A 27374-nucleotide genomic window follows, 5' to 3' on the forward strand; every position below is an offset into this window, starting at 1 on the left:
GCTGATGAAAGATCTTCTCAACAGATTTCAGGGGACACTGTGCCGCTCTGCACAGGTTTAATACATCGCACGAAAGCTGGCTGGAAACACTGCAAAGAGAGACTCGGAGGAACAAAGATGTTTGCTTCAAGGCATCCTATGGTTCCAGGTGAACTGCAGACAGACCCTATCAGAGACGATGACAACAGCCGACGTAATGATGAAGAAAACGAACACTTCTATTATTTTGATGGAGTTCTCAAAAGAGTTCAAAACAATTTTTACCCCCACTACAAGAGTGGCGTTCCCGCAGAGAGACAAAAAAGAGACACTCGTGAAAATCTTCTCAGTTATATTCTGCGACTTACGTTAAGGAATAGGGGTCAGTGACTTCAAAAGATTAGGTGCTGAAGATGATTTCTAGAGACATGATCAGTAGTGTCTGAAAATAAGTGAAATCCACAAGGTGACCAAAGGACCTGAACGAAAAAGTATGCAATAACAAGAGCTTTATCCACAGGACAACAAGTGGAAAGCAAGTATGCTGGATCATTCAAAACTTCTAACTTCTCTTTATATCCAGTTAAATACTGACAGTCTGAGGAACTAACAGGACAGAAAGTGAAGTTCACAGTGAAGATACTGTGAACCTGAATTTTACTGGTTAAAAAATGTATTTCCTACCTCTGAATATAACTTATAAGAATGTAGAGAGATTTGCCTAAACGTGTTCACATTTTGACTTGATGCACTTAATTGTGCACAAGCCAAGAGGGCCTGAAGTTTGCACTATGTATTATAAAAGACTTCACAGAGTAATTCTAATTCATATAATATAATTAATCAGCCTTTCTGTTTAGCAGAACTAAACAGAGCATTTATTTTCACCACAGCCTTTGTACATGACTTGTGGTTTTGATATTTTACCTGTAGTGATTGAATGTACTGGGAAAGTGGGAACACAAAATAAAACAATTACTGTGTATAAATTGTCTAGACTGGATATTTCTAGTATTTGTTGGCTGAATTTGGAGATTTTCCTGTGAACTGCGAGTTTGTGAAACATGTACAGTTAGGTCCATATGTTTTTAGACAGTTTTGCCTCTGTACACCACCACAGTGGATTTCTATTGAAACACTCAAAATGTGTTTGTAGTGGGCTTAGTTTGTTTATTTATTTATTTTTTTAATTCTTGGAAGAAAATGCTTTTGGAGTCAGTGAAGCACCGAAGTTAGAATCCATGGGCATAACAAATTGTTCTTTCCTCCCTTAAGATGCTCTGCCAGGCCTTTACTGCAGCCAGGCCTTTGATTTGGCCACTCTCAAAGTTTTTGCTATCTTTGTGACACATTTATTTGAGTTTTTCAGCCTTTTGGGGATCTCCTTTGATGTCATCAACATCTCTTTGGGCCTCATATTGAGAGTTTCAATGAAGGCAAATTCAAGTTCAACTGGAATTAGTGCCACGTCTTTTATTTGCTTACTCTGTCATAGACTGACAAGAGAAAAGGCCTCATCTGTTAAACCTCTTCAGTCAAAATCTACATGAAAAACTGCACTTTAGTCACATCTTAATTGTTTGATAGTTTTATTTTAACCTCCTAAGACCCAAACTCTTCCACGGGATGCATTTTTAATGTCCTCGTAAGTGCATATCAGGCCCATGTAGAGCTAAATTGAGTATTTTAGTCTAAATAATCCAATATGTGATGTCCACATATGTGGACACAGGGTCCTAGGAGGTTAAAAGTGGTGTACAGAGACAAAAATTGTGTAATTTCCTGAAAACATCTGGATCTAACTGTTTGCACACAGTGAAACAGGTTTCCCTCACTATGAGGATTCCTTCTTTTCATATTGGCTATTACAAAATGCAAGAAACAAGTTAATTTAAAGCCATGAGTGTCAGCAATTTGACTACAATGAAGTAATTAAAAACTACAGCCTTTCTAATAATAATTTGCCCCCCCCCCCCTTAACTGCTCACTCAGCTCGTAAACGCTGTCTTAGGATTCACAAATGTATTTGTAATGTTGCGTGTCCTTCATGTTTTTTACTGAAAGTGTGTTAAAGAAGATCTATGAACAGGAGGCGTGATTACAACAAGAAAAAGATTTAATATCGGCCTTAACATCTGTACATGACTAAGAAAACCTTAATGTCTTTTAAGTACTGTATTTCTATTTCACTCTCACCTGGTTGGCGAAATGAAACACCTTAATGGTCGGGCGTCTTTAATGGTGTTGTGTATCTCCTAGTCAAACTGTCCATAAAAAATAACTATCATGTTGTTTCACTGCTGCATGATGACTACAAACATTTCTATTTTGGATTAATGAGTTAATGATAATGCATAAATTCAGGCTGATCATATTCAGTCAATGTAGTATTTAAAGAGGGCTACCTCCAGGGTCATGTCTAGCGCTTTATTTTAAAATAAAAGTGTTTAGGACTTACATGCATCACACTATTGATAAAATCCACATAACTAGATTGTACTAGATTTTAATTCTAACATAGTTTGAAATCAACACTTTTGACACTCAGCAGCTGCGTCTTGCTGCTAGGTCATCCTAAATTACAGACGTATAGACTCCAGAGGGCTAAAAGCCCACTTTCTTCTGATTGGCTGTCCTCTGGAAGCATGATGAGGGGGAAGCACACGATGCTTGTAAGCTGAAATACTGGTAATTGTTTGCCAGAGTGTGCTAGGTGACCATAGTCTGAAGCCAGGATTTATATGTAAATGCTGTATTATGACTTGAAAAATGTAACATAAAAATTTTAAGTTGTGACATTATGAGCCTGATTCACCAACATAGGGTGAATTTTGGGTTAAATAAAAAGGACTGAGGGTATTTACAAAAAGAGTGCAGTAAGAGGTGGGAACTTTTTGCCACTGACCCCGGTGCATACGTATTTCCTTTGTCAAGGCACAAAGTATGGCGCAGTATCGGGAAGATAATGTTTAAATCAAGTGCAAAAATGTATTTACTGTTTGTTACACACAGTTCGCTGCCAGTTACACCGATCTTTAACGCCAACAAATTCATGCCTTACTTTTTGAGCTTGTTAATGAAACGGCTTGCACTGGGTGTTTAGGAAACAGCACAACTTTAGTGAATGACCCGTGAGACTAGAGCTCTTTAAAGTAATGTATCGTCAGATCAGAAAAAGTAAAAATGATGAAGACAGAATTTACACAATCAATGAATGACTCATAATAAAAAAAATAAAAATAAAAAAAACATGCAGATCCCCGAAAGCCACACTGAGCCATTGCTGTAAAAACAAAACAAAACAATGAAAACATCATTTCAATGTCTGTACAAAACATTTATTTGAAATAGACATAAAAACAGCTTTGATGTATTTGCATCATTCATATCTGAAATCCACGACGAGCAAACAATAACTAAGGAGACATGGCTTAATGGAAATCATGAACAGAATGGTTTTTTATACAAGGAAGTTTTGTGAACAGCTTAGGAATTGCAATGAAATATGTAAAACCACAGAAATATTACAAAAACATGATTTGTCTTAGTAAACAGAACATCCACTGAAGCCTATTCACTGCTATACAACACCAGGAAAGGCTGAGGGGGATTAAAAAAAGAACTAAAATGTTATCAGGTGAAAAAACTGGATCCAAATGGAGCATGAAAAGGGCGTACAGGGTCCCTAGAAATTGATGCAGGCTGTATTTTCATTGTCTTTCAGTAGATGGCAGTGCCAGCACTGTAGCATCATTCTTTAGCAACAATATATAACTCTGTAACTCTTTTCTTTATACATGAGGAACTGCAGAAAAATGGGCGAAACAAAATCTAGTTAAAAAAATTTTTTTATCCTCAATAACTTCATACGTCACTATATTCATTTTAGTCTGTTAATATAGTTGCATATATACATATATATAGTTTGTGAGACTTCTATGCTCTCTACACATATACATGCGAGAAAATTGGGGGGGAGGAGTCTTCTTTTTGAAACCAGAAAAGGTTTCCTTCATCTTGTGAGACAAAACAATCCGTACCTGCACCCTGCGTCACTGCTGATATGAAGGGACTATTTGGTCAGTCGGCTCACTTTGAAAAGACGCATTCAGCGTTGGGCATCACGGACGCTTCGACAACGTGCCCAACGCGGTCTCGGTGGAAGAAATGGCACCGAATCACTGACACGCCCGCAGCCGAACGGATTCTAAGAAAACACTACGAGCTGAAACTACAACCTGAAACATTTGTTTTCAGTCCTTTTGCCCTGGTGCTACAAACCCCGACAGCACTAATACTGCGTGTGTATTCCAGGGGTCACTTTGGCAATGGCATTAAACAACAAGAGATAACTATTTATTTATTACAATAAATATATCAATAAATAAAATGACCTTTTGAAATTCTCCAAGTTACAAGGACACACTTTTTTTTTTTACTAAGCTACTCGTCGTCGTCCCAGCAGAAAGAGCTGGTGAAACTCCTTCTTCAGCGTTATGTGTGAGTAGTAACACTGAACAGGACTGAATGACGAGGAAGGCCATTTGTGATGTGACCAGGTCGTAGAAAACAATAACAAAAAGACACCTAAGTAAATGTAGGTATTCAAACAGCGCAGCAAAGGTCAAGCTTGTGATTAGTAAGGATGCAAGTTAACCTTTGTTATAACAAACGGAGGCTATCTTCCAATCATTAGTCGGAAAAGTGTTCATGGACTAATATACAGAAGTTGAAATCAGCACAACTGACAGAGCGTGACTTTTTTGCTTTAAATCCTACATGTGCCTGAGGTCAGTGCATCGATGCGGCACAGTATTTGTGACATAGTTAATGCCACTCCTACAAACCAGTGTATATATCCTTGTCTCGCGCTAGTGTGTTAGCATCCGGGCGGATGACCAACACAAAGCCAGAAACGTCTTAGCTTTCAGTACTTGGCTACGCTTCTCTAAATCATGCAGCCGCAGCGCCTGCGGAAGATGACAACTTCATGTTCTTGTGCTCTTTTTAAAAAAAAAGAAAAAATTAAAATTGTTACACCAGGCTTTTTGTTTCCATGGTTACGCTTCAGCATTTGGCAAGAGGTTAGCATCCTCAGACCGTTCATCAAAACAGCTTGACTTTCCCCTTTTTTGCTTTTATCTTTTTTGTCTTGTTTTTTTTTTTTTTTTTTAAACTACTGGCTTTTGAATACGTGGCCGATCAGCCACAAAAGAGGTAAGCCTGTTCATGAGACACAACGTCCACTGGCAGTGTCTGTGTGCTGTCTTTTTGTATTAAGTACTTTGTGTTTACTTCATTTGAAGTCCCCGCTGCTTTTCAGGGCGTGTCTGCGTGTTTGTAGTAGCCCCTTCGGAGGGCTTCGGAGGCGATGCTCTCGGCTGAACGTCGCTGGTCCATAGTCAGCAAAGTGTTTAGCAGGTCGTTGATGTCGGCTCGGAGTCCCTGCCTCTGCATCCAGTTCTTCAGCAGTTCATACACTTTATCGCTGGAAGTGCCGCTCTCCGCAAGCCGAATGTGGTTGTCACTGACTCCAATCATTCTGAAGAACTTGTTGTGGATCCGCACGTCCAAGTACTCGTCGAACAAATCGAAGCTCTTCCTCAGGGATTTTTCAGAACCTTTTGGGGGGAAAAAAACCAAACAAAACACACAGATGAGACAGGGAAGAATTTCGACTGTGAAAACAGAAAGCCACAACGTGTAAAATGCATGTGCATCTTGTTATTTTACAGACTGCTCCTAACAGACTGTGAACACTAGCGTGCAAATCATAACAGTATAGGCATTGTTCCAACAAAAGGAACAAGCAGCAAGTTTCAATACATTTTCTGTCAGGGGAGGCATGTATAATACTATTAACAGAGGATCAAAAAATCAGTTAAGCCGTGTCCTCTTTAATTCACCATGAGAACAAAACAACAGTAAAAAAGGCTGCATGTTCCGAAGCCCTAGAGGCTCAGATATGGCCTGACTATCATGAGATTATAAATCTATCAAGCAGCAAAGATGAGCTCTGGAGGAGATTTTGTGACTTCCCTTTGGATTGCCATGAACAGCATTAAACTGTACTGTTTTTATGTAAAGCTGTCTGGCTCTTAGGGTAAATCAAGTGGGGAAAAAAAAGTACTGCAGAGGGTCATCAACACAGCCCATAAGATCACTGGCTGCTCTCTGCCCAGTCTGGAGGCCATTGCAAACTCTCGGTACCTCAGCAGAGCTGGCAATATCATCAAGGACCACTCTCACCCCAGTAATCAACTGTTTGAACTATTACCGTCAGGCCGACGGTAATAGTTCATATAAAACCAGGACAAACAGATTCAGGGATAGCTTCTTTCCCAGAGCTATCACTGTAGTAAATAAGCACAAAACAATTGAACCTGCTTAACTATACCATACTTGCCATTGTCACTATATTATGCTGCTATTCATACTATCATTATATTAATGCTGCTATCCTGTATATATCGTACTTATTATTGTCTGAGTACTTCGGTTGTTTTATTGAACTTTTTATACTTACATTTATATTTATTATTGCATTTTGCACCAAGGGAGTGGCACTCCAATTTCGTTGTACTTTGTACAATGACAATAAAGGCTATTCAAATTCAAAAGAGCTCTGTGAAAATGTTTCTTAAAGTGGACACCCCCCTTCCCCCCTCCACACACACAAGACTCTGTGTGAATCTTACCTTGTAGTGGCACCAGTCGACATCGCAGAGGATCATCCTGCAACACGAGACAAAATAGAAAGTTTAAGGCGTGATGAAAATTTTAAAATACAGTGTGACCCATTTGAGCTCATTCTGACTCTACTCCTCACCAGATCTGCAGGCAGCTGTCTGAAGGTAGCGGGGCTCTGGTGTGGGGTGTTGGAAACCGCCGTGGGAAGGGCTGACAGGCTAGTTTGAGAGGAACTAGTGGTGTTGGGCAAGCTGTCCCCTAATCCTCGGTCTTCATCTTCGAGGGGCGCCTTGGTCATCCCAGCCTGGGTCTCCTGCAGGAGCGGCCTTGAGTCTGGACGGGACTCCTCGCCTTCTAGACCCGCGTTTTGATCATTCTGTCGCTCCTCTGCTGTGGCTCCACTCTCATCCTGAGCAGGAAAAAGGAAATGTATAGAAAACGTGAACACAACAATGGTATATGTTGTCCAAACAGTGTAATAAATGGACAGAGATGAAGATTGACGCATCAAAGTTTTGATTAGTGGATGAAAAGCTCGACTGGTATTTAACTCCAATAAATGCTTTAAATCTCATTTCACTGACAGACACAGGGTGTACTATCGTATTATCAAATCTCCTTACATGAGGCGTGCCTCAGGGGTCCATGCTTGGCCCAGGCTTTATCATGCCATAATACTAATAATAATGACTCATTTTACTTTTCCATGAGTGTGTTCTGTAGATAGATTTCACAGGCAGAATTAAGCCCCCCCCCAAATCTTTGATAAGTTTTGTGAAGTAAAAATCTGCTAATGTGAAACACTTGTGAATCTTGTTATGAAAACATATAAAACAGTGTTAAACCATTTCTCTCTTTTTTCTTCACTGACTTTAAGACACAATTCATGCTTTTATTTTATGTCTATTTGATTACTTTATTGTTGTCATTTTTCAGGTGTCAGCCTGTCTTTACGTTCTTGACTGGAAATGGTCCAAATCACCCCCTCGCACTCTTAACAGGCACTTATAAGAGAGATCAACTACGTTAGCTTTTCCTTGTTGGCTCCCATTCAGTTTTAGAATTGATTTCAATATTTGTTTTTAAGTCACTGAGTGGAGTGGCACCACTTTAACTCCCTGATCTTGTAACCTGCTCTATTCATGCGAGATCACTGAGGTACACTGAGCAGATCCATCTGCTTTTTCTTCCTTCAGCAGCACAGCACTTTGTTCAATGTCCATTTGAAATGGTTTGAATTAAACATGTAAAATAACAACAAACAACTTACAATGGGAATCTTGACAATTTCACTGGACTCGCACTGGAGCTTCAAGCCTATTTTGGAAGCAGGAAAATAGCATTAGGAACACATCTGATGAGCAAAACATTAACTGCAGACGCACATTACTTGATATCAACTCACATGGTATTTCACATGAACGCTGCTTGAAAATGAACCACCACAGAGCCAGTGCGATAATGATGATGATAACGATGGCCAGGAAAATGCACAGAGGTACAACTGAAAGAAACAACAACAAATGCCACGAACACAAAAAATGTAATTTAAGCAATGATAGCTAAAAAACTTTCAGCAGCAGAATCTGAAACTGATAGTGAAACTTACCGATGCTCGCCGGAGGATCCAACGTGGGCGAAAGGGACGGAGTGATTCGTGTGGGGGACAGAGGGCGTTTTCGGCACACTGTGTTAGAAAACGGTGTGCACTTTTTTACCTCCTCCTCATGAGGTTTACACCTGCAGTTTTGAAGCACAGAAACATTTTAAGTAACAGTAAAACAGAGTCCCAAATTTTGACTGTAGGGTAAACGCAGACGCAAAAACAATCCAGAATAATTTCAGGAAACAGGTAAGTGACACTCACTTGACACAGCGCTTGCAGACTTCGCAGGCCTGGTCTGGAACACAGAAGGTATTCGGTTTGCACTGGCACTTAGTGTCTGCAGTTGTGGTGCAGGAAGCAATTTCCTCCTGATCTGTGGACAGTTAGGAAAGTTGTGAGACAAAGAGGCTTCTGTAGCACCTTTCAGAACAAAGTCAAAAAGTGCCTAACAGGACACGATGGGAAATAAACAGCTAAAAAAAAAACAATTAAAAAAAGAAATTCAAGACATGGCATCATGTCTGCTTTTATTTAGCAAAGCTCAACTCTGAATGTTGCAAACTGCGTAAACAGCTACAGACTTTAACAAGTGAACTTATAAAAAAACTTATTCCCACGACCATCAGCATGCATTACATGATGGAACAAATAGAAGACCTTCAACTAATTGGTTGGACACCGGCAATTATGTGGCAATCTTTTGCAAAGAAAAAAAAAAGATATGTTAGATAATTAGGTTACTAATTTTATCTCCCTCTGAGACATATTTTGCTTCACTTTAACGGGATAATAAGGAACGGAGAATCTGCCACGGTTCATTTCTTAAAATGAGACCTAAATAGATGGTAGCCCTGGCCTTTAGGATACGATCAAAATTAATAATAATTAATAGCCAGCGGTCCAACTCCACAGGATGCCCTTTCATATAAAATCTCATGTTCATGCTTGCTAATTAAAGAAAAATGGCTTTGTTAGGTTGGTTTGCAAAATGTGTGCACACTGTCTTTCACACTAACCTTCCTATCGTTTTATACAGGCGATTAAGCTCATTCTATAGCAAGCTATGGATATTTTAAAGAGTTTTATAGAACTAAGTAAGGACGATTTTTTTTCGTATTCACTGCATATTTTAATGTGATCCAAATAAAGGCGACTTTCCCACAGGTGACAACTGCCACCTTCATCAGGTCACTGATGATGTTTCTGCTGGTGCATTTAGTTGCAGTTATTTAAATCACAGAATACTAAACAATCATGACTAATCTAAGCTGGAGTTGAAATGGCACAATTATTTTCTGTTTGCTTCAACACTGCCCATAGAGGCAAATGTGCGTTCTGCCGTAAGTGTTAATGATGATCAGTGTAAAGATCATAATGATCTCCATGTGATTAGGCAAGAAAAAAAAATTACCTTACCCTGATGCAAGACTGCACTCATTTCCCATTTCATTAGTAATAACTTAGTAGTACTATTATTGTACGATCTACTGTACAATATTAAGCACCTTGAGGCGACTGCTGTCGTGATTTGGCGCTATATAAATAAAACTGAATTTCATTGAATTACTAGTTTGGACCCTCTTTTGCTTTCAGAACTGACTTAATTCTTCATGGCATCGATTTAAGAAGGCGCTGGAAAGATTTCTCTGAGATTTTGGTCCATGTTGACATGACTGCATCACACAGTTACTGCAGAAACCCCTGTTTAATGATTGTATGAGTCCTTGTTTGAGCTACCCTTGCTTTCCTATCAGCTCGATGTAATCTGACAATGCAGGTTTGCATTGGGATTTTTTTTTTTTTGGGGGGGGGGCGTACTAGAGATGGTTGAGCGGGAAAATCACAGCAGATCAGCAGTTTCTGAAATACTCCAATCGGCTTTGTCTGGCAGTAACAACCATGACATGTTTAAAGTCACACAGATTTCATTTTTTCCCCCATTTAGATGCTCACTTTGACCTTCAACAGGTCTTATTGACCGCGTCTACATGCCTAAATGCACCAAGTTGCTGTCGTCGATGAGTCGATGGCTCAATGCAACAACTTGGATTGTAGCCTGTTTGCTTCACGTATTTTTTTCCCTTTATGCAAGACAAGTTGGAAAAGTAAAGCTCTCAGTCGAGGTTTGGATTTCCAAACCAACAAACAGCTTTTTTGTATTTTAAGCATTTCTCTGATTAGAGTCTGAACACAAACAGGCTGCTATTTTAGTTTAGTACATCTACTCTTACTTATTCCAAGTATGTGGGACAACAGGCTTCACTGTTATTATATTAATGACATGTAACAATCAAAATTAAATTACAATTTTCCAATACAGAGCGACACGGGTTCTGTTTCATTCCTTTCTAAAGGCAGGGCACGAAAAAGACACTGGTAGGATATCATTTGCTGCACGCTTGTTAAACACTAAACCCCACGGCACACTAGAAGCTTTGATTCTGGCAGAGCACACAAATATTTAAAAGGGATTAACTGTGAAATTATGTAGCATAAAAAGAACTATCAAAGATTTTTACGGTCTTAACCTTTTCCTGTTAAAGAAGAGAAGTTTTAAAATGAGTTGAAATACAAAAGCAGCTTAAAATGGTGAAAATTTATCTGTGTTTCTTGTCAAAGTGAAGTGTCATAATTGCACAAAGAGTGACACAACTATCAGCATTGGGCTTGGCTGTGAAAGCCCAACTGCACAACCAAAACAAGGTATTAAAAAGCCTGTCTATTGCCACTTTACCAAAATTGACTTTGTTGCACTTTAAACAAGTTGGTGATGGGGATTTTATCTGATATTACACTTTATATGTGGCTGACAACAGAGCATTAGGGCTGCCACGATTAGTCGACTAGTCACGATTACGTCGACTATTAAAATCGCTGACGACTAATTTAATAGTCGACGTGTCGTTTGAAGCTTTATAAGATCCCAAAAGACGCAGGAATAAGTAGTAGGATTTAAGAGTGTAATAACGGACTGAAACAGAAGATGGCAGCACTGCATGTACAAGGATGCCAGCTGCCATTAAACCCCGAAGAAGAAGCTGTGTCCCAGAATTCATAGCGCGGCCCAGAGCAGTTGGCAACAATGGCGCACCTAGTTAGTTTTAATATTACTCTTATTATTCTTTTTGGGTCACAAAATAAAGTTTAACATATTTTCAGACGAGAACGTAGCTGTGTAAACCTCAAATATCTGCTCAGTTTATCAAGCCACCACATATTTTCAAAAGCGCTCCGACGTTTTCAGAGACGTCTGTTACCCACTAGCTCGATAGTTAGCCAGGGTTCAAGGCTCACTAGAGCCGGTGAGAACACCGGACTCCCGGCAAATCGTCTTTCGCTAATCAGATTAAACATGTAATATAAGTCACTTAGATAACTTAAAAATGTTATTGTTTGGCTTTTTTTTTTTTTGTATTTTATTTGTTCTTGAGTAAATCAGTTTGGCTGAGATTAAAGTTATAGTTTTTACACAGCTGAATAAACCTCAAACAGACAGCTGATTATCAGAAGTGTGAGATGCTCGAGAATATACTCCGGTGTCCTGTTATATTTTAGATAGCAAGGAGCAGACGAGACTGAGTTTATTAAACTCCACCGAAACAATCTGCAGATTTCATTAAACTTTAATAAACTATCAGCTTGTCTTTATTTTTAGTTAGCACATACCTTAAACACTTCAAGCTGTAAGCTAATGATAGTTATATAAGAGCAGATGCTGCTGGTGCAGTAAGCTGTACGTTTTACATCCAATAGATGCATGATCTGATTAGTCGACTAATGGCAAAAATAATCGGTGACTAGTCGACTATCAAAATAATCGTTTGTGGCAGCCTTACATAGCAGTCGCTGTTGCTGTGGCTAATTTTTACATACAACAATGGTGTTGTAGTACCTCGGCATAGTGACAGATCATCACATACAAAGGAGATACGAGGAGATATTCCAAGCCTAAAATAGACCAAGAGGCTGGTGATTTCTCGATTTTGGTTAAGTCATTAAACTGGTAACCATTTGTGTGAGTCTGCGCCACAAAGTCAGATAGAGACATGGGTCCAAACTGACTATTAAAAGCTTACCCTACAAAGGGAAGGGTCAAGGACACACGGTCAATTTGCTATAAATTATAAAACGGTGCAAAAATGTGGCCATTTAAGCCATTTTTTGCCTGTAGAGGATGCTTGGCCCTATAAAAAAGTTTGATAACCCCTGATTTAAACGATTGCATAACATCTTTTACTTGTGCGATAACTTGTGCGATAACAAATTTCCCACGTGTGGGACTAATAAAGGTTATCTTATCTTATCTTATCTTATCTTATCTTTACAGACAAAAAACCAAACTGCGGCCTCCGCTCCAAGCAACTTAAGTTCCATCTTACTCCATAAATGATTCACTGAACCAACAGCAGCCTTGTCAATATGAAATATTTTCCGACCAGCAAGTTCTAAAGCGTTCCAGATAACACTGCAGTTCATTTTAAGTAAAAGTAGTCCAACAATAGGCATCTTTTAAAAATTTCATTCACATTTCCTTTGGCGTGTTCCTTTTAATTGTTACATGGTCATAAATAAGTTAAAACTAGAGCAAAACAAACCCATCCACACCCACACATATTAAAAAAACTCTCCTAAAACCGCAATGAATGAGCACAAAGCACATCCTATGTAACAGAAGTCTCTTTTCTGCAGCTCCTGCCTTTCATTGGACACAAAGACAGCAGTGTGGGAGACAATGAGATGCAGCCACACCCAGCTCAGTCAGGTAAGACAGACACACAGGCAAATCTCCTGAGACGTGGAACACACTCACATTCAGCCCACGAAAACAAAAACAACAAAGACACGCCCTGCCACTTGGTGTAACATCATAAGATCACATTGTCATGAGTGGCTCTGAAAGGCGGGGGCGCAGACAAAAAGGTATTAAATTTCCTAAAATGATATATCCGACCAACTAGATTACAGAACACTCGACTTTTATGTTTGTTTTAAGGTAAAAAAAAAAAAAGCCTTCTGTATTTATTTATAACCTCAGATTTATTGTCAGTACTCAGATTTGACTATTCCATTTCCTGGTACCCGACCTGACGTCATGACTGTGTGCAGCTGCTGATAAACATGTCTTAGATAAGCGGATAAACGGTCAAGCAAATGATTAGTAAAACGTCTCAGTCAATAATAGTTGAGTATTTTGTGATATTTACAGGTACATACAGACATATATATGCCCGTGTTGGTGTTGTTCCTATACCATCATAATAATGTTGGCCCAGGATCAATATTGTAGTTGACCAATAACATTGTCTAAGCATTCAGTATTATAATACTGCAATTAATATTATGAAATTTTTACAATATGTAAAACATCTATGTGGGAAAACAGTGTAGACCAAAAAAACCAATCTATATACAAAGTATACTTATAGTCTATATACAAGTAATGACCTCACTATTGATTTATCAGGGGAGGAGAGTCTCATTACCTGAGCGGCAGTGAGTACACGGCAAGCAGCGGAACATCCCATTGTTGTGCTCTGTGTGGGTCTGTCCATGTTCACATGGAAGACAGATCCCGAGTTCTAGGTCTCTTTCACAGGGCTGATGCACATATGTTCCTGCAAATAAAGGAGAAAAACATCACATAACTAGCCCAAAACATAAACGCTTTGCACGCCCATATAAACAGCATATTTAATATGTGAATGCCAACTTTTAGTGGCGCACTGCGTTTCCTGCCGACGTCAGAGCAGAACAAAGCAACGCGTTAGGTTCATAAAGCTGCAAACCAAAGGAGGCATCGTCTTAGAAAAAAACAAAAAGAGCTTGACCCAAGCCCCAGAGACTGATTATCACTATTTTACATTTCTGCATCATTTTTTCCTGGAATTCGGAGGAGAACAGATTTGCTGAACTGCAGCGAATCAAGTCGATCTCCTTTACTCGCACACTGTCACGCTTTGCAGTTTTAGACTCGATTCATGCACGCTGTGAGTACGACCACTTGATTCTCATGTGTCTTCAGGATTTGTTTGCTGCATGAATGGCAAAAAAACAGCAGGAGGAAAAAAAATCAATTAAAAAAAAGTAAAAAACATCTGTGGTTGGACTTTCTAAGCATCTAGTAAATAAAGCCGTTGTATTGTGCTTAGGTTTAGAGACAGTGCAGTCCGTTTCACCCATACTTAACTGGATCCAAAACTAATTTTTGATTTAAAAAAAAATCTATTTGCTCGTAAATAAAAGTTTATACTGACAAGAAGAAGCAGAAAGCTATCATTCCACACCATTAAATGGTTACTGTGGCTTTAAAACATGTGGTAACAGCTGAGCAACTGGGATAAAGAGGAGAAAACACAATAATGCATGAGGAAGGAACATCACACATTATTGAACCAAACACAAGCAAGCCGAACAGTGTCAAACAATGACGACCTCTTATTACTATATTAATTAACTGTGAACTGATAATCTATTAACTCTTACTTCAAAGTGGCAGGCAGTGATGATTACATTTGCAGCTTTTTCAGAAGTAATCATTTGTGAATCTCTAAGTTCATGTAAAAAAACAAAAACTGGAGTTGATCGAATATTTTAAAAAAAAGGCATTTCTTAGAATCCACTGTGGCAAATAAAATAATTCAATCAGTTAGCAGAACCATGCGGTGCTTGTGTCTCAGCTAAACGCTCAGACTTAAAAAGAAACAAAAAAACGACAACAAAAAAAACGGCTTTATTGAATTTTTTTCATAATAAATTAAAAGGATTAGTGCTTTTAAGGACTACAGCTTTAAAAATAACCTCTGCGTCACACCCCGCACATTTCACTTCACGTTTTGCTTCACTCTCATCTGCTGAGACGGAGCGGTTCACACATTCTTTCCAGATCAGGCTGGGGGAATATTTTAAAAACTAGTTTGGGATCAAATTCAGCTTATGGCTTTGACATTTACCTTGAGTTAGAAACAAAAACAAAGAAGACACCATGCCAATCTAAACGTTGGCTACAAACTGCCCTCGTGTCAGTTTGTCTTATGTTTGTATCATTTTTGTAGATATAGTGACACGGGAGTGTAACTCCTCTTATCCGCCTTACCAGCATTGCAATTGAGGCAGCAGAGTCCCTGGTGCAAGTACTGTTCATTCTCCACGCAGGATTTGTGTAGTCGAAGTGTTCGGTTTACGTATGCTTCATTGGACCACTGAGCTGCTGGAGGTTCTGCTGCACGACACACAACCCAGATGAAGAGTGCTGCCACCTTCACCTGCATCGTCAAGGTCTGGGAGACAAACAGGGAGGAAGAAGAAAAGATGAGATTCGGGTTATTTTTGTGCATCCACAGTAGGCCGACTAACCCGCAATCAAACTCATAAGATAAAGGAAAGCAAAGAGGAGAATCTATCTTCATAGGAAACCTTGTGTGAGCAATCTACATCTTAATTTGAACCATCTGATCTCAACATCTGCCGTGGGAAGCAATTAAGGGAGCTGTGCAGCCGGTCAGAACTAGAGGCAACACAAACTCGTGTGTGCAGGATGCAGAGCTACACGTTAACTACATGCAGCGCAACAGGCAGCCAAACTTAATTAGGCCTTGATCTGGTTTTCCTCTAGTTCAAAAAAAGGGAGGGAAAAAAAAGGCAGAGAATCTGCTTCCTCTGCTGTGGATGTAAAAGACAGAGTTTGATAAGGTATCTTAACTAACAGCAGCATGATGCCCATATCAAATGCGGGTTCAGAAATCCATTCATGGGCTGGATAATAACAGGCTTGTATAGGTGGGGTACTGAGAAGAATACAGCCGAAACACTTTAGTGCGGCCCCCGGGCGATGGTGTTTATTCACACGCTTTTCACCGTGTCAACGTGAGAAGGCCCCATTCACTGGCAAACAACGCACTTTAGTGCCTCTACTTCAAATGACCCACATTCTTAAAGCCAGACTCTTTGAATGCCGGGACATGCGACACCGACATGAAGCGCCTCGAATGCAACACGACACCTCGTGGGTAAATGAAAGTCCTAGATTTGGAGGTTTTGTCTTCTCCCGTGTGCACACCCCCACAACCACCCCACCCCGACCTCTGTTAAAGCAGGAGAGAGAATATGGGACAGGCTGGGTGGAAAGGGCTGAGTAGTGAAAGGGGGGGGCAGAAACTGTAGACAGCAGGTTGAAGATGGGATGTTCTACAGGGAATAGGCACTCTAAAAAGGACAGTGTGGGAGAATGAGGGGAATAAAAGCTGAGAGCACATAGGCAGAGGTAGAGAAAGAGGAACGGGGAAGAGACCGACTCCTGACGCTAGACTTGACTCTCTGGAGGGCCGCCATGCCTTGTTGTTCAAAGGAACTTTCCTCCCTCTCTCTTTCCCTCTGCCTTTTCCCTTCTTCCTCTCCCTCTGCTCACGTCAGACTTTCCAAAGACGCTGAGAAGCAGACGTGGAGTTACAGACGGCCGGCAGAGCAGTCACAATCACACCATTTACATCTATCCAAACATTCTGGGGAACGGGGGAGGCAGAAGAGAGAGGGAAAGAAAGTGAGAGGGGGGGGGGAACTAACAGCTTGCATGACACAGGGTGAGTCTTTAGACTTGAATATACTGTGTGTAAGACTGTGGGCTGGGTGGGGATGTGGAGAGACGGAGAAAATCTGTGCACAAGCGCACGCTACAGACAAAAACAGTGGAAAGAAAACAGGAAACTAAAGAAATGAAGGAGCTGCGCTAAAGGTAATCTTATACCCCACAACGCAGGCACAGACTGTGAAGCTGTGCTCGGTATTCAGGAATATCTTTAATAGAGTGTCTTTACAGAGCACAGCCCATTGAAGGGTGCCTCTCTGACAGTAAACATGAACGGACAGTGCTGATATTACATCATTTCCAGGCTTTGTTCGTTTCAAGGCCTGCGATTCCAAACACTCCCAGGTGCAGCCGTTCTCAGTAGCTAACCTGTTATGATCGGCAAGGTTACGACAAGAAAAGATGCAACATTTCTTTTTTTAAACTGTTGACTCTGCCACTTCATTTAATTTCACAGTCCAAACAAATGTCTTGCTTCTTTACCTTGCTTCTTTGTCTTACTGGTCTGATCGCAGTTGCGTAAAACCGAGAAAATAGCTAACTCTTACACTGAAGTAGCTCTAACAAATACATTTATTCACTGATTGTTGCTCAGCAAACCATAAAGGGTTTAAATGACGGAATCAAAAATATAATCTTTTCTCTAAAGTTGGATCTATGGCCCTGCACTGGTGCAATTGTGGGGTTTCAGATAATACAGAAGCTGCTAACATGCACTTACAGTACATGCGCAGTCCCAACAGTGATGGTGCAGTGCGTCAGTCAAATATTGACTGGTTTAAAAGTTAGCTTTACCAGGAAAGGAAACCATAGTGGAGTTCACCATGAGGAGGAAGAAATGCATAAAGGAACATCAAATACCAAAGAAAAGCAGTTTTTAGTGTTTAACACTTTTTTTTAGTCCACACTACAAAGATGTTCTTTGTCTATTATGACTGCTATCTTCTCTGCTGCAAGCTAAAGGACCGGCAACAACACAAACGCATAACTTTCATAGCAACCCAAGTGACAGCAGAAAGCTCCAACGTGCAAACATGGACCTACAGAGCGTTGCACCTACAGGACGACAAGCACAGCACCATGAGTCTTGTGGTATTTCTTGAACACAGCCTTACTTGCACACAAGGAAAAGAAACAAGGCCACACGTCCATACTAATATCCTAAGGCTTCTGAACTACGCTGGCACAAAAGTAGAGCATATACAAACACTATGGGCAGCCACAATGTGGCTTGGTTTAACCTCCACAAACCAAGTGAGGAGGAATAGTGGAGTGACCGTAACCTCAGCGTAGCAAGCCCTCCAAACCCTCCAATTCCTGGAAACACTCCAACTTCAGCAGAAGTGGCCCAGTCCTTCTCTCTCCCCTGCCAAATGAGAGAGCTTGGCTACAGATAATTTGCTAAAACAGTGTCCTATTGTTATACAGTCTGCATGTATGATAAGTTAATACTCTACATGGGTGGATGCAAGTTAAACTAATAAGTAGCAATACAATAATAAGGGACTTTCTGTGCATCGACAACAGGAGCAACACTCCACTTCCTCTAAGCACCCGGGTTCCTCCAAATTGCCTTGGCACAAACTCTGCACATGCCATGTACACTGAGAATGCGTTTGTGACTAAATGACAGGACATCCTTTCAGTTTTGACCCAGGTTATCAATGGGCCATTTAGACGGCTGTGATCACCCTGTATTCCTGAGGAAATTACAGTAAGCCCCTTTATTAAAGAAATAAAGATGGGCAGAAACAGAAAATGCGAGGGTCTCTCTCTCGCCCCGTCTCTCACGCAGACATGCACAATACGTACAAACAAACTAAGATAGCGTCTTCATTTCATATCGGACAGATGATTTCAATCATAGCCAACTGATAAGCAAAGACATCATGCACCTCATTATAGTCCTGCATCCAGAGCAGGACCTGATTTTCCATATCATGCTTTTCTTATTAGAAAATAAATTTCTTTCATCAATTAAGGGACAGCTTGGACACCGCGCAGCCGACGTCACACTACATGCACAAAATACGGCTGACGAGGAAAAGAGTTGAGATTAAAAAGCACAGTTATGTTGTTACTCATAAAACACACACCTTTAACTCAGCCGCCTACACTTTTCTTTGGTGTAGTCTAAAGGAAACCAGTTGTAGTTGTCACTTCATATCACTTCAATCGAAAGTTGTTTTTTTTTTTTTTTACAGTAACTTGCACTGATTTGTTGATCTGCTTTTTCTCCTTAGACTTTGACAGTTAACACCCCCCCCCCCCCCCCCCCCCCCCCCACACACACACACACACACACACACACCCCATGGCTGCCTGATGGTTTGAGTAATTCTCAGATCGAGTCTATCGCACTTCTTCCAAGCACTTTGCAACTTGTTCTCTATTGTGTTCTCTACTTGTTCTCCTGTTTGCCATTTATTTCTACTGTCATTCTATTTCTACTTTATTCCTGCACAGTTGGTGTGAAGCACCCACAACTTCGTTGTTCATGTAAAATGACAATAAAAGGTTATTCTATTCGATCTGATAGCAGCCTAATCATCTGATTGGATTATCGATGCTCAGCAGCCGGAGGCTCTGAGCAACTAAGTAAACCAACACTGATTATCAACCACCACTCCTTTATTTCCATGTTGAATGCAGGAATTTACTCATTTCACCCTGACAACGTTTGAGAACCTCAGCACGCGACAGCCGAGGCTCTGCAGCACATCAAAATTGACTCAAACATTAATTTAATTTCATATTTCAACACGTGGCTTCTTCTGCCCTTTACCATCATCCACTACTTAACAAGCCACTCCATTTACCACAAAGAATATCAGTCAGATTTATGATGATTCAACTACTTCTGGTTGTTTTTTCCCCAATTTATTCAAATTAAGTGATTAATTTTCCTAGCTCTGTAGTTGGTTTCAATATGACTGCAAAAGAAAAAAACAAACAACTAGAAAAAACCCCCAAAACAATAAAATGGGGTTAAGAGTTCAAGCTAACCGATTCACTGTCTCGTATGTTTTAAACATATTTCTGAAGGAATAATGTATTACAGTGGTGACCAAACCGGCCAAAAGATCATATGACAATTTTTGGGGGGATAGAACCACAATTTTCCCCACAGATTTAGCTGAACTCATGAGATCACATGATTAGCTGTGCATAGGGTTGCCTTACTAAAAAGCTTGTCATTTTGGCTCAAGGCTTAAGAGGACAAAGCTCCAGCTAGACTCGGAGCACAACATGGCGCATGTTTCGCCTTGTTGTTCTATATGGTGCGACTGTTGACCTCTTAAGGCTTTTTCTATCTGCTCAATTAACTTTGGAAGGAGTCAAATGTGTGCCAGAGACCTACTTCTGCTTTAGCTTCAGGCTTAATTTTGGCTCCGATTCCTGTCTTAATATTCTGACTGGAAGTGGAGGTCTCTGCATGTAGCTCGTTGCTTGTAGCTTTGTCCGTCAGTTGCCCTGCGATGCACCTCTGCTGCGTCTAGAGCGCTGTCCTTACTGTATGACGAGTTGCACTTTTGTTTAGCTCATGCAGAAGAACTTGAAAAGTGCTTTTATTTAGTTAATGGCGATGAACTCAAAAACATGTGATCTACCAGATCAAGAGATTGTGTAATTCATGATGTCTGGTGTTACTCTGTCATCATGTAGTCATTTAAGAACTGAAATACTGATTTCTTTTGTAATGTCATGAGTATATAATTGATAATTATCACTCAAAATATGTTTAATGTGATTTCATTTCCTAATTTAAGATGAATCTTCACGTATACTCTGTCCTAAATTAAACTTTATTTAATATGTTTTACATGTTACAATAAGGGGTTCTGGGTCTTAATGAAACTGTTTTGTATTGTACAGCTCAAATCCCCCACGACTGACCTTGACATGACAGTGAACGCTCTGTGCTTTACAGATAAATCCTGGCATTGCCTGGAGAAAGGGGGTTGATCATGCACAACTTTCCTTGAGTGATAAATTACGCTGACATTTTGGGTTAGATTATGAAGACAAGTACAGCCCAGCTTCTGTCAGGAGAAATAAGTCTGACACTCGCTGCATGGCTGTAAATAAATTCAAAGTTCAGCCAAGCTCGCACACATTCATCATTATAAAGCTGAATGATAGAAAATAAAGAGAACGGCTCCCGTGTCAGTGCAGTACAGTTAAGAACAAGAAGGCGCTAACAGTTTCAAAACCACATTGTTAGGTCGCATACGCAGTGCACGCACGCACGCACACACACACACACACACACACACACACACACACACACACACACACACACACACACACACACACACACACACACACACATATAATATAGCACACAAGCACACATAGAGTGCATGTGTGGGGAGCGTGTGAAAAGCGGCTGCCCCCTCCTCTCAGGGAGCACAGGAAGCTCGAGACAATACAGAGGCTTCATGCAGGGTTCAGCTCCAAACTGTTCCCTGCACAGCAGCCTGCCTTAGAGCAGGCCCAGCACCCGATTAGACCCACAGCATATCCGCTAGGCTGGATATTTATAACTCAGGGAAGCTGCTGCTCCATAGCACAAATTCTTGAGTTTCCTCAGGAGGTGCACTCCACTGATTAGATGAGGGTGACAGTGTGTCACAAGCAGGTTTGGTGACATTTACCAGGGGAAAAAGAAAAAAAAAAAAAAGGAAAAAGAACGATGATCCGCGATGACGACAGCTGTATTGAATTTCCTGAGAGACTCTTGACCACAAGTTGTCAAAATTACTGATACCCTGACGTTGATGTTTACCGCAAAAGAATGGCTGCATTGTTTTGATGAGTGAAACAAAGTGGGTTGCTGAAAGTTCAAAAGGTTCCACGCAGTTGTAAGCAGGTGCAGCGTGGCGCTTCTTTAGTTTTTCGTTCGAATCATTTTGTTGCCAGGTCGATGTGGTCTCGGTGGTCTGTAAAGGTTGACTGCTCGTACGTGTACTCCACGTCATTGTAACTCATACAGAACGTTACGGACATCCAATTTGAATGTCAATCCACAAATCACATTTGTGTGCTGCCGGGCGATTAACTTGGCCTTTTCAAATCGTGATTAGGCCTGTCACAGGAAAGCTAAGCGGTGAATCACAAGACAACTCCTGCAGGGAGGGAATTAAAAAAAAAGAGAGCAAAGAAAGGATGACTAACAGATTTAAGAATGAGCAGGAATCCATCACCTCGCTTTAAAGACAATCACATTAGCTTCCCTAAAGCTCATCTTTGTGTAAAAGGGAGGGGGGCAGTTTGAAGTGCTGGCGGTTTATTGAGTTCTCTATAAACACACCGCTGCAAAAAATGTAGAATATGTGACTGGTGTAGCGGGTCAAGAAGGACTTAAGTGACCATCAATGGTTGGAATTTGCACCAGATTTATGTCTTTGTAAACAGACTTCCATTTTCTAGACAAAGGTTGAGCTTGTTCCGAGACTCAACACTTTTATTATAATCTGCTCATTCATTCCAGGAGAGCAGGAAATCAGAAGATACAGCACCGCTGCAAAACCTTTTCCTGATCTGGCTTCATGGTATGTCAGGTTTGAAAGGTGCCTTTAGGCCAGGACTGTACTCTTGACTACGTTAATCGATTATTATTGACTATTAAGGAAAGGAAATCATGGAATAATTCAATAATCAAAAGGAATGCTGTCAGCTGATATCAACCTTGATATTGGCTTATCGGCAAACAAGTAAAAGAAGTAAAGAAATAGCAACAGAAACATAGTAAACAAACAGAAATAAAAATATGAGTTTGATCAGTCGGGATTTTCTTTAAAAAAAATTAATAAATAATTTTACTTGGGGATTTCTCTGAAATTCAAAAAATAATTACAGTGTAAAAATTTTTAACACGAGACCAACAGTGGCACTATTAAAAAATAGAATAGTGCACAATGATTCTTCATACTCGGTGGAAGCCGAAAATTGAAAATAGAAGTATAGCAATTTTCGAGCTTTATTTAAACCAGTACAAAACCAAAAGGAATCACTAATCAGTAATACCAAACTGTCCGTCACGCCACAGAAGCTAGGATCAGGGACCATGTGGAGCTGTGTTTAAAAAGTGACTGAAAAGAGCAATAAAACAGTGGAGGAGTAACTGCATGACTGAGTTATCCATAATGAAAATTCCAAATTTGTGTTAGCAACATTTGGAGAGAGACACATCACAGTGCTGCTTTCACTTCATGATGTTCTTGTATATATGAACAGCTACTTATGTGCCATGTGCTCATACAACACACTCTACTCTTTTAGCTATTTTAAGCCATGTTCTCACTTGAACTCCAGACAGTTATTAGACTCAGATGAGGACATTGCCTTTTCTAATATGCAGCAGGACATAGCCCAGGGGTCCCCAATCCCAGTCCATGAGGGCCGGTGTCCTGCAGGTGTCCTGACATAGCCTTTTCCAGGGTTATCCTTACTAATGAAACACTGCGTTTTGTTTTGACTGCCTCCGTAGATGACACAGGTTATCCATAATAAAACTTTGTCTCTGTGCATTCATTGGGCCATTACATGTGCTATTCTCAAACAGGCATAACTAAACATCACATGGATATGGTGGCAAATAGCGGCCTGTCTCTGAGCCTGGTTCTGCTGGAGGTTTCGTCCTGTTAAAAAAATAGTTTGTCTTTCCCACCGTCACCAAGTGCGCGCTCGTCTGATTGCTGGGTTTTTCTCTGTATTATCTTAGGGTCTATTGTAGGGATCTGTTGTTGTGATTTCTTGCTATATAAATAAAAATGAACTGTTTTAATGGGCACCTATATCAGGTAAAGTCTAGAAACAGGCTTCTATGTCCACAACAATCCTTCGTAGCACTTTCTGACATGAAAAAAAGTGACTTCCAGTAAAGATTACCTTTTAGCACTCACAATGTGACACAGGGTTAGCCAAAGAAATTTTTTCCATGTATGAAAGATGTAATTAGTAGCTAACATAGCAAACTGAAACTAGATGAGGTTATTCTGTTTATCTTGATAGTGGGGATGTTTGACACGGAGTCAATTATCTCCACTTACTTCAATTCGGGACCATTCAGATGTGAGCGGTGACTCGTCTCTGTTGGTATGCATTACGTGGGTAGGCAGCACCTGAACAGGTGGCACTCCCTCCATGAGTCAGCGAGTCCTTTGATAAGACTAGGGTGATTCACCTTAGCAACTGCAGGTCCACACAGGATAATCAATTGACTAACAATAAAACATCCTGGGCTCTCTGAAGAGCCCACACTAAAAGGCACAGACGCCACCTGGTATCAGACACTGAGTTGCGCTGCATTGCATCATTCGGCCTCTCTACAGCTTCTCTAAGCCACAGGCATGGTTATAACTGTTCACATGGTCACCGAGCAGAGCGGCAACAAGCAGTGTCTACAGTATTAGGAACACTAGCGTTGCCGACCACTGCTTGTCCCCAGTGTCATAGTTTGGCCTCCGCTTGTCCCAGATGCCTGTCCTGCCCTTGTCTGTGTAGTCCACAGAGACGGAGAGGACTATTTCCTGTGTGAACCAACACCCAGACACACAGTAAACAATCACAGATAAAAATCTAGTGTACATTTGCATGGGCATGACAATTCTAAGAAGTAAATTGATGCCACTAATATCAGCAAATCTGTATACTCAAGACAGGAAGTTTACTGGACGGCCAGGCACGTACACTCGGGCAATTTGGAGGGGTGGTGTGTGTGTGTGTGTGTGTGTAGGGGGGGATTAGAGAGGTGGGGAGGAGGAGATGAGGAGGGGCTGAAGTTTCCTCATAGTCCCTTAGCAACAAGGCCTGCTGGCGAGGCCTCCAGAATGTACTGTGGTTTACAAAAGAGATAAACATTGACTTTGCCACCCGGAGAAGTAAATCGGATTTCAGTAATGGAACACTGCATGACTTAAAACGCAGATCAGACAACTGGGAAAACAAACACTGGAGCTCCAGGCCCATCAGAAGATATTACATTTACTTTTAAACAGCTCCATGTACAGTGAGCAGAGCGACAGTGGGCATGTGTGATGAAATGCCACTGACAAACGCCACTACCCTCATCAGCTAAACAAGATGCCAACGCTTGATTTGTTCCGTCATTAGGAACTCATATCATTTTCCACATCTTATCTCGTGTAGCGTTATCCTGGTGTAATCCAGTAAACTGTGACAAAGGAAGTAGATCTCCTCTAATTCAAATGCGTATTTTGCATTAATCAAAGTACTTTTAATGCAGGACAAAGGCTTCCAGTCTGCTCACAGTGCTGGTAGTATAGGCGGCACAGTTGGAAAAAACAACAGGGGAGGAATGAAAAGACGTCTCTGTGAAGGTCTGAGTGGAATAAACTCTAAGAGAGAAATAGCTGAGAGTTGTTATGGACTAACTGATAAGGTGAATTCTTAGCTTTCTGATTACACATTCAGTCATGCTTCTCACATTCTACACAATTTGATTTAAAGCTCGTTTGAGGCAGCAGGCCCACGGCCGCACAGCTCTCATTAATAGCGGCTAGAGGGCCAGCTACATCCGCTGCGACAGACCGAGAGCCGTCATATGCTGAATGTCTGAGGAGTGTGACCGCATGATGTCCAACACAGATGGTGGCTGTAGTGTTGGAAGAGAGAGGGGGGCGAGCGAGTGAATGATCCAGCACATGCACTGAAGAGAGCAAAGACACAAAAACCAAAGTATTTCTGCATTTTCTCCAGAAATAAACACTTTAATAATTAACAACAATAAACACAGTGTTGCTTCCTGTGCCTGGGACAATGCACGGACTTGTTTCATCTTCAAGTTCACAGGCCTGGACGTGATTTCAGCTTCCACGACACTCTTATCTGTGTCGGCTCTTCGCTTTAACTTAATGAGACAGAAGCCTTTTCTTAAAAAATATATACTTTTAGATTATAAACGTTTAGCGGCAGCTTGAATTAAGAGGCTACTTTGGTAAATGATTTTTATAGAAACTATCAAGTTAGGAGCGTCAATGAATCAACAATCCACTGGACACACGCAAATAGAGTGGTAGGCATTCAACAAAGAGCGTATTTAGAAAGCAAGTGTCGTGTTTACTTACATGAAGTTTCCCGACCACCGGATCGAAGTTCATCTCGGGAGCTTCGCGTTGAGAGACAATCCCAGAGAGCTGGAAAGTCGCTTTACAAAACCCAAACTACTCTGAAGTCTTTAAAAAACCCCACACATACAGCGAAAAAGAAAACAGTGACACGAGTTCGACCTACGCTCGCTCCTTCGCCCGGTTTCTTTCATGAGTTTAACTCTTCTTTTTTCTTTTAGTGTTTAAACTTTACGGATTTTTCCTGAGAGAGGAGAAACAGACACGGTCTGAGCACCAGCGAGGAGCTTTTCCTTTTTTTCATGCTTCGAGCACTTCGCGTGACGTCAGACTGCGAGCCAATCACAACCCGTCCCTTAGAATAATAATGAAGGAGGAAATTGCGAAGCTTTGCAAAGCAAAGCAAAACAGCAACATTTTAACGCATTTCACTGCGTTGCTCGCTGAAGGTCGTGTGTTGTTACTGGGTGAAGTGTGTAACACTGTTCCATGCAAGCAGAGGGAGTTTCTCAGAAGTCTGCAAATCATCACGCCACGAGACTTTGATCAGCGTGGAGTGGCATCACACTCCAGCTACATTAACCTGGGTATGTAATGTGTAACTCACTAGTAACAACCGGCTAATGTGCAACAAGTTGGAACTCAAGTGAAGAAATGAGTGATCCCAAAGTGTGACACCCTCCATGCGTGCAGAGCACTGAAGTGGACTCGCTCTTATTTCTGATGATTAATCAGAAGGTCTATTAAACCTACAGTTTAACGGTTGTTTACAAAAAGATCAGATGCACTGTCACATGGAAATTTTACTAGTAATTATTTATTTGCACATCATAATAGGATAAGGACTCAACGCTCGGAAAAGTTATGGAACGCTGAAGAAAACATCTGGTGGAATTCCCCCCCCCCCCCCAACTAATTAGTAAAATGACTGGGAATAAAAGAGCATACCACAGAGGATGAATCTTTGAGAAGTAAAGCTGGGGAGGGGTTAACCAAAAGACTTGGCCAGCAAATAGTTTATTCTTACTCACCTCTTTTTGCCATGTGTGCATACACCACTTTGCATTTAATTGTTAGTTATTATTAAACTCTTGATGTCTTTCATAGTGTATCTTCAATCCTGCACACGCAGCCCCCCACCAGCTTGGTTCTTCCTGTTAAAAGGGAGCTTTTCCTTCCCACTGTTGCCAACTGCTTGCTTATGGGGGTCATCTGATTGTTGCTTTATACCTTACAATATAAAGCACCTTGAGGTGACTGTTGTCTGCTATATAAATAAAATCAAACTGAAATAGTTTTGTGGCAATTTTTGTCATGTAAAGTCAACCATAAGATTTAGAGAATGAAAAGAAATCCTTGAATGCGAGGGAAAAGGCTGAAAAGCAGACCTGCATAGCTCTGGGTGACTCTGCAGTCTGCATGGGCT

The 27374-nt window shown here is 40.8% G+C and overlaps 1 protein-coding gene across 1 annotated transcript; it reads right to left on the minus strand.

Moving 5' to 3' along the window:
* Positions 1 to 2907: 2907 nt before the first annotated feature.
* On the minus strand, positions 2908 to 26256 carry tnfrsfa (tumor necrosis factor receptor superfamily, member a). Its single transcript, XM_080869172.1, has 10 exons — positions 25949 to 26256; positions 15369 to 15552; positions 13759 to 13890; positions 8537 to 8648; positions 8279 to 8409; positions 8075 to 8173; positions 7940 to 7986; positions 6809 to 7078; positions 6678 to 6714; positions 2908 to 5600 (listed from the first exon to the last, which is right to left on the minus strand). The coding sequence occupies exons 1-10, from the start codon at positions 25979 to 25981 to the stop codon at positions 5299 to 5301; spliced, it is 1347 nt and encodes a 448-aa protein (XP_080725298.1). The 5' UTR covers positions 25982 to 26256; the 3' UTR covers positions 2908 to 5298.
* Between the last annotated feature and the right edge of the window lie 1118 nt (positions 26257 to 27374).

Source organism: Rhamphochromis sp. 'chilingali' (genome assembly GCF_963969265.1).
Source record: "Rhamphochromis sp. 'chilingali' genome assembly, chromosome: 2".
NCBI lineage: Eukaryota > Metazoa > Chordata > Actinopteri > Cichliformes > Cichlidae > Rhamphochromis > Rhamphochromis sp. 'chilingali'.

What these genes read in the sequence shown, in the direction of transcription:
- tnfrsfa (XM_080869172.1), bottom strand. Translation starts at nt 25,981, where the DNA reads ATGAACTTCGATCCGGTGGTCGGGAAACTTCAT. An exon ending in CGGTGGTCGGGAAACTTCAT is followed by an intron (nt 15,553 to 25,948) that starts GTAAGTAAACAC and finishes TTTGTCTCCCAG; the next exon opens with ACCTTGACGATGCAGGTGAA. An exon ending in GACAGCTGCCTGCAGATCTG is followed by an intron (nt 6,715 to 6,808) that starts GTGAGGAGTAGA and finishes CTCGTGTTGCAG; the next exon opens with GATGATCCTCTGCGATGTCG.